This window comes from Corvus cornix, chromosome 2, assembly GCF_000738735.6.
Source record: "Corvus cornix cornix isolate S_Up_H32 chromosome 2, ASM73873v5, whole genome shotgun sequence".
In the NCBI taxonomy this organism is placed as follows: Eukaryota; Metazoa; Chordata; class Aves; order Passeriformes; family Corvidae; genus Corvus; species Corvus cornix.
In genome coordinates, this window is record NC_046333.1 from 4,388,851 (window position 1) to 4,400,422 (window position 11,572).

General features: G+C 47.5%; 1 protein-coding gene across 1 annotated transcript; it reads left to right on the forward strand.

Annotated features, from left to right (window-relative positions):
- The first annotated feature begins 235 nt into the window (after positions 1-235).
- Positions 236-11,245, forward strand: MYD88 (MYD88 innate immune signal transduction adaptor). The gene is given in 7 exon segments (XM_010394992.4): positions 236-277; positions 279-390; positions 393-605; positions 4,035-4,166; positions 5,797-5,977; positions 6,507-6,598; positions 8,173-11,245. Coding segments are annotated over 7 exon segments (912 nt in total). The 5' UTR covers positions 236-250; the 3' UTR covers positions 8,328-11,245.
- Positions 11,246-11,572: the final 327 nt, after the last annotated feature.

Consider the following 11,572-nt stretch of genomic DNA (forward strand, 5'->3'; position numbering starts at 1 on the left):
CCTTCTCTGGACCCGCTCCCGCCCGTCAATGCCCTTCCTGACTTGAGCCCAGAGCCGGACACAGCACTCGAGGTGCCGAGCACAGGGGAAGCATCGCTTCGCTGGTCCTGCCGGCCGCACTACCCCATGCCGCCCGTCCGGCCCCGCACGCTGAGGGCGGGCGGAGACGGCGCCGCGGGGGCGGTGGAGAGGCGGGGCGAGCCGTGAAGCGAAAGTGCCGGGAAGGGGAAGTTCGGAGCGCGGCCCGGTCATGGCCACGGCCCCATCGGACCCCGTTCGCAGCTCCAGCCCCCAGCCCCAGCCCCGTCCCGCCGCTGGACCTGCACGCCGTGCCCATGGTAGCGCTGAACTACGGCGTCCGCCGCCGCCTCGGGCTCTACCTCAACCCGCGGGCGCCGCGGCCGCGGACTGGACGGCGCTGGCGGAGGCGCTGGGATGCAGCTTCTTGGAGATCCGGCGGCTGGAGGGGCTGCCCGACCCCACGGCCACGCTGCTGGAGGAATGGCCGGGACGCTGTCCCGGCGGGGCCACTGTGGGGCAGCTCCTCGATGTGCTGCGCCGCTTGGGTCGCGACGATATTCTGACGGACCTGGCCGGCAGCGTGGGTGAGGGCGCTGGGGACGGGGGAGCTGGGATAGCCCGGGGAATCCCGGCGCTGCTACGGGAGCCTGCCTTCGGTGCTGCTTCCTTGATGCCTGGGGAGGGACGGGATGCTGTTCGTGTCGGTCTTTGCTGTTCGTGTCGGTCTTTGCTGCTCTGTCCGCGGAGGTGATGTTAAAAAAAAATCCTTCTCAAGAAGAAAAGCCCTTTCCAGATTATGGAGTGACATCCTCGGTGTTCTCACGATGGCCACAAAGATGCTCCAAAGGCTGGAGCACCTGTGCTATGGAGACAGGCTGAGAGAGCTGGGGGTGTTCTTCTTGGAGAAGAGAAGGCTCCAGGGAGACCTTAGAGCCCCTTCCAGTGCCTGAAGGGGGCTTATAAAAACTGGGAGAGGGACTTGTTTGCATGGGCAGATAGTGATAGGATAAAGGGGAATGGTTTTAAACTAAAAGAGGAGAGATTTACATTAGATATTAGGAGATTAGATATTAGATAAGAGATTAGGAAGAAATTCTTCCTAGTGAGGGTGGTGAGACAATGGAACAGGTTGCCCAGAGAAGCTGTGGCTGCCCCATCCCTGGAAGCGTTCAAGACCAGGTTGGATGGGGCTTGGAGCAACCTGGGATAGTGGAAGGTGTCCCTGCCCGTGGCAGGGGGTCAGAATGAGATGACCTGTAAGGTACTTTCCAACCCAAACCGTTCTGTGATTCACAGGAGTTTCACCTGACTTCCAGGAGAGAAGTGTGTGGTGTTCCTGCTAACCATGAGCCCTGCAAAGTGACCTGGAGCCCTGTCTTATCCCAAGCCGTCAATAAAAAAGTTTCTGTGTGTCAAAAGATGCTTTTGGCCAGGTTAGCCAGGAGACAGATTGCACTGACACCAGACAATGTGAAAATTACGATGTGTGGATAAAGTGTGATAGGAAGATGTTTGCTGGGGGAGATGAGAGATGTGTGGAACTGGATAATGTCAGGGAAAAAAATTCCATGCAAACTGAAAAAGTTGAGACAGGTCAATGAGAAGAAAAAAGGTCCTTGAGCTGTTCTGATAATTTTTTAGGCTCTTTATATTCTTTATGATCAGAGAAATTCAGAGGGAACCCAGCTGTCATCAGAATGGAAATTTTTTTGCCAAAGGATTTCCAAAGCCAGAGAATTCCCTGAAGGCCTGTGTTGTATAATAGAGCTTACTGCGTTAGCGATGAGGAAGTAATAAATTTCATTTCCTGTTACTCACGGAGGTAAAGGAAGATGTAGAAATCCATTTCTGTAGAGAGCCTGACCAAGAAGCGATGGAGGACTTCCCTTTGTTCCTGTGGTTCTTCCTGTTTAAGATCAAAGTCTGAAAGCCAGGTTTTGGGAAAGACAAAAGCATCAGCGTGCTTTATGATCCGCTGATCAGAGGTTCCTAGTAAATTTGGGGGAGCTTCTAGCTGTGGAAAAGATCTGGGGCTTCACAAGATGTTGAGATCACCTAGGCTGTTTCTGGCCCTGAGCTCAGGACCTGTCCCACTGGAAGGGAGTGTGGTGGATGGGCTTTTTCAGACCTGGAATAGACTCCAGCAGGAGTGGGAGGAGCCTGGGCTGCAGGAAAATCACAAGTTTTGCCCAGAGTTGAGTCACGCTGATAAAGAGGAGACAGGTAAATTCTTGGAAGGGGGGCCCACTAAGGGCTGATCAACAAAAATACTGTCTGTGGCTCAGGAAATTGCTTAACTGTGAATAGTCCAAAAGATAGATTACAAAAATAGATTGTAGATTATACCTAAAAGATAGATTTTAGGGACATACATATATATTTTAGGGAAATATCTCTGCAAGCTTATTTTATTCTTACATTCCCCCCTAAACACCTGGTTTTGTGCAGTGCTTGAGACAGGATGAGGCTTGGGGCAGATGGACCCTCAGCCTGACCAGTGTGACTGTTCCACTTCATTATTTTTGGCTGAGGATTGCACTGAGGGCCTGTGACCTGTTGCTGGTGCTGCGAGCTCTTGCAGAAGTCAGAGATATTTACACTTGGAAAGGAAAGGAATGATTTCATGTACTCTTGTGCACAGTATTTCCTGATGCCAGGGGCATCTTTGTGTACAACTGGGCCTCCTGCAGACCTGCTCAGGCCAGGTTGTGTTACAGGAGGACTCACTGGGCTCCCACCAGAATCCTGCACTTCCAAGGGGTCGTTTACTCTGCTGTTGCACCAGTGAGCTCTGCAGCTGTGCCAGCTGAACCCTCTGAGTGATCAGTACTTTCCTGATTAACACTTGTTGGGTTTTTTGTTTTTTTTAATCTTAGGTAAAGGCAAAGGCTCTCGGGAGTTTTCATCTTTTTCTTAATTCCTGATTTCAAATCTCCTTTTATTTTCAGTTCTTCTGTAATTGCAGTGTAGCAGAGGCTGCAGAGTTTCTTGTCACTTCCCCAAAGACTTCATATTTAGATGTATAATTTATTTTTAAACCAAGTCTGTTTGTAATAGATCTGTGCCCATCACTGACCTGATTGGGAAGTTCACAGCAGTGACTGTGACAGGTCTTTGCCCATCAGTTATCTCAGAGTGGGGTACACATCTACTCTGCCTAGGATAAGAGGGTCCCTATTGCTCAACAACATAAAAGCTGCTTTAGGAGCTCCTTAACATTTTACGTGGTCCTGCTGTATGTGGTGAGTGTGGATAGTCAGTGTCACCTGCAGTTGTCCTGGCTGGCAAAGGCTGGGAGTGTGAATCAGCTCCTGTGTGTCTACAGACAATTGCTAAGGCTGGAAAAGACCTCCAGGATCATTAACCCAGCACTGCCAAGGCCGCCTCTAAACCATGTCCGCAAGTGCCACATCTACACATCTTTTAAATTCCTCGAGGGATGTTGACTCCACCATTGCCCTGGGCAGCCTGTTCAATGCCTGACCACCCTTTCAGTGAAGAATTGTTCCCTAATATCCAATCTAAACCTGCCCTGGTACAACCTGAGGCCATTTCCTCTTGTCTTATGGCTTTTTACATGGGCATAAGGACCAACACCATGAAAACCTCTAATTGAAAACCCTCCCCAACTATTTTGTGATTTCAAATACTCCAAAGTGCAGAACAGTGAGAGCAGACAGCAGAGTTGGGACTTGCTCTGTACCTTATGCCTGCTGTTAAAGGTGTACTGGGATATAGTAGCACTAAGGGGAGGAGGAGGAGTAAAACAAGTAGAAGAAAGTACTTCTCTAAAAATCAAGAGTGATTTTCAGGAATTAATTGCTAGAGGAGGTGGTGGAGGCAGCATCAAGAGGTTCAGAAAGAGGTGAGAGAAATTCTACATACCAAAAAAACCAGACAGGGTTTCCCTCTAGCATCCCTGATCCATGAAATAGCTATTCCTGTTTTAATGAACTCCAGCAGTGTAAGCCCACATCACAGAAGCCTGTTGCCCTGGTTGTGTGTTTTTGCAGAGGAGGACTGTAAGAAGTACTTGCAGAGGAAGCAGGAAGAGGCTAACCAGCCTCTCCAAGTGCCAGCAGTGGACAGCAGCATGCCAAAGACATCGGAACTGATGGGCATCACCATCAGGGATGATCCATATGGTAAGAGCCCATGCTTCCATGGTTGCCTGATACCTCATGTTGGAATCGCCTTCCCCATGGGAAGTGTGGAAAACCTTTGTTTTGCTTTTATTATTCCCACAACTTTTCATAACCCAGGCCAGAATGCTTTAGCTGGCAGTCGCTGGGCATCTTCATTTTTCCTGTTTCTTTTGAGCACAGAGGGAAAGCAACCCTGGGGAACACTTCACCCAGGAACAGGCTGCCACAGAGCCACTGGACACACATGGGAGGAGACTTCCCAGAAATATGTCCCTTAGCCCAGCCTGGTCCAGAGCAGCAGCTGCTGAAACCTCAGGGGGTGGGAGTCCAGGGGAAAGAATGTCAGAGGTGGTTTCCCTGCCCTGTCTTTGGCAGGTGGAACCACCTTGAATGAAAAGGAAGTGGGTTTGAAGTAGGACTGGGTGTGCAGTGGGTGGAGAGAGGAAACGAGTTCTGTGTGTGTGCAGCCCTGCATGTGCAGCCACGTGTGCATACATGTGTGCTGGCCAGTCTGACTTTGGGTGGCCACCTTTGCTGCATGTGTGGACAACACTAACCCTCCTCAAAAGTCCACTGACAAATATTCTGGTGTTTGTACACAGCAGCTTTGCCTGACGTGACCCCCAAGTTAGCGCCGTGCCCCTGCAGCAGTACCCTCAGTTTGACTGACCTGGCAGACATTCCCCTTCTGCTTCACTGGATGCTTCCTGGGTTGGATCTGCCTGCTGGGTTGATACTTTCCTCAGCAGCTTTTAGAGCCTGACCTATTTTTTCACTGTGGTAGGCTTTAACCGGCATAAAAAATTGAATATATCTGTAGTGACACTGATATGGAAAAAAAAATAACACAGTTGGAAACTATCCAGCAGTATTAAAGCACTTAATTATGAGAGACATTGCCCTTAAAATGCAGCACTTTAATATTTGGATAACTGCTAAATAAACAAGAGCTGCCAGCCATTAATGTAATTAGAAAACAGGCCCATTAGGATATGACTTCAGGTACCCAGGTTTGACATCTTAGCTGTAAAAATGACAGGTCCCAAATTTCAAGGCTCACCCCATAGCTCCATGGACAGCAGATGGCAGGACACTGCTGGATGAGGAAGTGTTTTGGTTGGGAAGTTTGAATCTCTGTGACCTGAACTAGAGAAAAAGAACCCAGAGCCATGAGGGTATTTTAGATGTGAAACTCTCAGTGAAATCCCGGAGTGTTGGGGCTCTGAGTTGCATGTCTTGGGGTACTCTGCTCCCTCCAGCTCTTCCCAGACTCCCTGTGGCTGGATGGTATTGCCTCCACAAATTTTGCCTGTCTGCATCTCAGCTCCCTTTCCCTGACCCCTGCCAGGCAACGTGGGGAAGTAGCCTGGCCAGTGAAAGCAGTCGGGGCAGTGATGTGTGTTACCTCCTGCCAGCCCTGTTAAGGACTGGAGTCTGGGCTGAAGGGCAGCTCATCTAATAAAATGCTAAATTACCTTTGCATTTTTGCATTAACTTTGCAAGTTTGGCCAGAGCTTTTCTGTCAGACTCCTAATTCTGAGTTAAAGTCTGTGGGAGCTCTTGAAAGTTCACTACAGAAGTGAACTTCATTTATAGTAGAAGATGACAGCTACATTTTTAATGGTTTCAGGGAATGGAACAGAGATATTTGATGCCTTCATCTGCTACTGTCAGAAAGACCTCCAGTTTGTCCAGGAGATGATCAGGGAGCTGGAGCAAACAGAGTTCAAACTGAAGCTCTGTGTATTTGATCGGGATGTCTTGCCAGGAACCTGTGTGTGGTCCATCAGCGGAGAGCTTATAGAGAGGAGGTAAGTGAACCGTGGCTGTTGGGGCCAGCTGTGAGTGTAGTGGAACATTACATTCATTTTACAGTGATGTCTGTAGTGTGGTGCCAGTGAAACAGAAAAAATCCACAAGGATGTCTTCATGGGGTTTGTTTTAGGCTCTTGTCTGAAGAAGGACAACTCAGGCGTTCCCCAATGTGTCCCTTCATTGTGTTCACGAAGAAGGTGCCACTGTGGTGATGCTACTTACGTTCAATGGCTTTTCTTTGCCTTGTGTGTCTTATATAGACTCAGGATCACATAAAGGTTACACAGACAGTCCGGACTTACTGTTTCCTCACTTCTTGGTATGTGAGTGTTTATCTGTAATCAGGTTTTCCTGTGTAACATCACTGTATCTGTCAGTTGTTCCTGCTCTGCAGTTAATTCCTGCTGGAACACAGCCAGGTCCTTCTCCACTGGAGCAATTCAGAGCAGTACATGCTTCTATTTGTGGGAATGAGAACCATCTCCTTTGACATTTTATTTTTTCTCTCCCCTGCTTCATCTCCAGGTGCCGGAGGATGGTGGTTGTCGTTTCAGATGACTACCTGGAAAGCAATGAGTGTGATTTCCAGACCAAATTTGCTCTTAGTCTTTCCCCAGGTAAGGTCACACAAATATCCCATTTACAATTGCACATTATCATTTTTATTACAGTGACATCTAAAGCTTCAGCTGACGCCAGTGGGCACTGTACCACTGGAACTAACAGGGGCTTCATAACTTGGTTGTGCAGGCAGGGGCTTGGGCTCAGTCCCTTGCCCTGCTCTTGACCCTCCTCACGTGGCCGTGAGCGAGAAGCTGCCTGTGCTGCACTGCTCCAGCTGTCGGTGGGATAATGCTGCCTGCTCCAGAAATGTCAGAGCTGCATGTCAGGCTTGTGAAGGGCTTCCAGATCCATACAGGAAAATTTGCTGCTAAAGAGACAAGTAGTATAATAAATCCAGGATGTGAGTAAAGCTGGGAATTAGGTGACAGGTAATGAACGTGCAGATTTCAAGGGCAGGCTGGGTGGGGCTCTGAGCAACTGGGTCTAGTGGAAAGTGTCCCTGCCTATAGCAGGGGGGTTGGAACTACATGATCTTTAAGGCCCATTCCAACCCAACCCATTCTATTCTATGATTCTTGTAGAGATCCCTGTGGATAGGTAAACAAAATATGGAATGAATGTTCAACTTGGTTGGGAAATTTTTTACATATTTTGTTCTGAATTGAAAAGCCACCAATTTACTTCTGCTGAGTCTGTTCTGATTGCTCTTCTCTAGCCACTAGTTGTTCTACAGTTGTCTGTGTTGCTGGGGAGTAAGTGCAGCCCAGCCTAATAGTACAGAGGATCTGTAGAATTGGGAAGAGTATCTGGACGTAAAGTCTTTTCTAGAGGCATCTGACATGATATTATAAATGACATGCCAGAGGTTAGGCTGGAAGCTGGTGGCAGAGACAGGAATTCACTTCATCTTCCTTGACACACTAATTTCATATGATATCACTTAATCCATTGAACACCCCCAGGACATTGTATCAGCCCCTAGTCATCAAGATTTGTAGAAAAGTCCTTTTAGTTCCTCACCAGTTTCTTGTGGGCATCACACCTTCCATTAGAACAGGAAAAGTTCTAATGTATGGAATGACCTGAGCTCTGCCAATGAGAACAGGGGTGGAAGTACAGGCTTAGAGAAGTCACAGCATTAGCTGTTTGTGTGGGGTGTTACTAATGCACAGCAGGGTTTGGTGACAGGCTCTGGGAGCTCCATGCATTACTCCAGCATCTGCTGCAGTTATGAAATCTTGGTTATTTGTCTCATCCCAGTCTCAGTTCATCACTTGTGCTGGGCACAGTGCAGGTGGTGGCAGGTGTCCCTGTGGAGAAATTCCTCTGTAGAAGAGCTGCTCCTTCAAGCAGCAGCAGTCACAGGGAGGGTATTCTCATCTCGTGGTGTCTCAAAACCAGCAGTGCATGTTAGCAGGGGGATTCGTCGGGGAACATCTGCAGCCTGAGTAATTCAGGATTCAGACACTTCCTCTCCAGGGTGAGAGTTGGTTGCAATATACTCAGGTGATGCACAATCAGGAGCAAACCTGGATCTTGTGATGTGTGTGCTGTGGTGGGGAGGGAGTGGGTGTGTGATCTGCCTGTGGCTCTGTGTAACCCTCTGCCTGTGTGACCTCTCTTTCAGGTGCTCGTCACAAACGGCTGATTCCAGTCAAGTACAAATCCATGAAGAACGAGTTTCCGAGTATCTTACGGTTCATTACGATTTGTGACTACACCAATCCTTGCACCAAAAAATGGTTCTGGACGAGACTGGCAAAATCCCTCATGCTGCCCTGATGCAAAGTCCTGAGAGCTGGGTGCTCTTGTAACCTGTCCTGGCTATGCCTTCGGACCAGGGGTGTCATTGACACAGGGTCTTCCACCACTTCAGAACCTGGATCTTTGCTTGGAGCCTGTGACTGGGAACAAAGAACTTTCTCCAACACTCCTTCACAACTCCGAGGGGAAATAAAGCAACTCTGTGGGTGTTCCAGGTTAAGTCAGTGAGCAGCAGCATCCAGCATCTGTGGAGTAAGCACTTTCACTAAAAATACTGAAAATACACATTTAAAGAGTGTCTGATACAGGAAGACTCTGTTGCAAGCATTAGCAAGACCTCAGAGCCTCAAACTGCAGGCTTTGTCAATGTTTTAAAAGCTACAGTAACATCGAGGCTTGGTGGGAATTGTACCATGTTGGACAGGTCTGTCTCTCTTCAGGTTACATTTGATTCAGTGACCTTATACCAGCATTTAATATTCCCAGATATTACTAAATTTTTACTTCTCCTTCAGGAGAAATTCAGTCTTAAAATACATCTTTTCAGTGACTGTCCTTACTACACAAATCAGGGCCTGCTGTTGCTCATTGACTTGACCGAGGTCTGCACCTCAGTGGGTCCGGATCTTAGATTCTTTCACCTTTAAAAGCCTTCCTAAACACAGCAGCTTTTGGGATGCCTCAGAGGCACAGGGCTAAACACTGAATAAGGAGTGTATTAAATTGACATTTGGGCTGTTTAAAATATGGAGGCGAATGTTATATTAATAGGAAAGAGCCTAATTTAATTAACTGCCACAATAATTACTGTATTTCTGTGATTAAGGCTCGGGGCAACGTCAAGACTGCTCTGCTTGTTAGACTTGGCCTTGAATCCTGCCCGTGACTAGTGGATCTCATCAGTGCTCCAGGGTGGAGGTCAAGAGTTCTGCCCAAAGGAGTGTTTAAAGTGATCCACTGGTGTATTAAACAGATTATCAGTAAATATTTACTTTTTAAATTTGGGGAAGAGAGGAATCCTGCTTATGTGTCCGCAGTTGCTTGAACTCTGCCCTTTTGTACATTACTTCAGCCACTGACTCATGTTGATTTTACAGCTTAATGTTTTACTAGTTTACATTTTTAGGGTTGCATCTGGATGTGATTTTTTTTTTTCAATTTTAGTTTTGTTTTAAAGCATTACCAGGGCTGAAGCACAGACAGAAATGTGCTCCCGCCCCTCCCTCATGCTCCCTGTCAGTGAATGATCCCTTACCAGGGATGCTGCCAAATCCTGTCCAGGTGCTGCTGCTGGTTCCTCCCGGCTGACAGCAGCAGCCCTTGACCTGAGCATGGTGAAGCTCATTCAGGCACATCGCGTTGGCAGTGGGAGCCATTTGTGGATAGACCCATGAGCTGGGTGTTTGTTCTACAAAAATAACTGCTGCCATCGTGCCAAGGTGACATTTGCACCTTCATGACTTGCTAGAATAAGTGAGAAGTCTGTGGGCACGGGAGGAGGAACATTAAGTTGATGAGGGGTTTCTGAATAGTTTGTCTTCATGTCCTATTGCCCTGGGGCCTCTCCTGCAGAAGTGGAGACAGCTGCTTGCCTCGGGCTTTCTGCATAATCATTAAATGTTAATTATAGAAGAGCTTCACAAGGCTGCTTGATCCCCAGGCGCTCGGAGGGCTCGGTGAATTCTCATACTCTGGAGAGTCTATAAACATCAATTATGGGTCATTACTCGCAGGACCGAACCAGATTCCTCCTGCCTGGAGAGCTGGAAAGGCTCTGGTGGCTCGTTCAGGGGGAGCTGAGGCAGAGGAGCCCGTGCTCTGGACGCTAGAGGGAGGCCATGGCCCACGCAGGCACCCTGCGAGGGAATGCGGGTGGAATGGGGAGACACGGCCGGGATGGTCCAGCAGGGCACTGACCCCTGTCTGGTATGGTAAAAAGACAAGTGGGGTCTCTTCTCCCCCTCGCTCCCCTTCTGAGCAAGGTACACCAAAAACAGCGAGAATTTTGGCAGTTTGAACCTCGTGCGATGTCTTCTGAGTCCTGATGGTTTGGGACTTGGCGTGTTGCAAATGAGGGGAAAATAACAGCAGGAAAAATGATGATGTTTGTAATAGATGATTTGGTGATCGCCCAACAGGGAAGGTGCCGGTTCTGGATGGGAAAGCAAACGCAGGAGCTGAATTTCTAAATTTTCTGACTTGCAATAGATAAATGCCATATTCCAGTTAATGGTGAAAAATGTTGGGATCTTGTTACCACTCTGCTTGTGGTGCCCTGGCCCTTCTCTCTGCTTGACTTGGATGCTGGGAAGGTCTTACTGTTATGGGTCTGTTGCTTTATTACAAGTTACTATTTATCTTACAGGCTAAAATAATTATTTTGGGGTAAAGTGAAGTAACAGCCCTAAAATATAAAATATACTTTAAATATGTATCCTCTTCTATGTAAACCCCAGAGTTTATGCACTTCTGACACTTTCATATCTTGTCACAATAACTTGAAGTGTGACATTGTGAATGATACAAAATGTAGTTGTTGTGAACCATTTGCCCATTTCAGTGGCATTTGGGGTTCTCCTGCCCTCTTTCATGCTCAGTGGAAGGTCAAAATTTTTGAAAACCTTTAAAAAAGGGATTTATAAAATTGGTGATGTTACAGGTTTTTTTCTATTTTGTCTCTGTCCCCCATTGAAATGGTCTTAGTTGAATCTGTTAGTGCCAAATCATTTATTTTTATATATAGACATATATTTATATTAATTTTGTGTCCTGATAAAAAGGGGGAAAGCATCTGTGTTTATAGGCATTCTGAAAATAGACAATGTTTCTGTTTTTCTCCTCAAAAACCCAAACTTTTGCTACTTGTGAAAACATTTTAAAATAAAGAATGAGAACCCAGCAGGCTGAATCTGCTTTGTGGGCATTGAAGAATAAAACTGTGTCTTGAAGTGTAAGTGAAGAATGATATGGGACAGTTCTTTATTTTCTTTTAAAATTTTGGCTTCATAACTTCACCAGAGGGGGTGGTTGGCTGTGCCTGGGAGAGAGAGAAATAGAGTTATGTCATGCCAGGAGGAAAATTTATCAAGGAATTGTACTTCAGACACGTGGTTCCCCTCCAGGTCTTGTTTATGGGTTTGTGATCTGTGTTGCCACCCTGGATTTCTTCAGCCCTGGTGCCCATGAGGCTGGAGGGGATGGAGCCAGGGCTCTGCTGGGATGCTGCTCCTGTTCCACACCCTTTCTGGAGGCCCCAGCAGGGA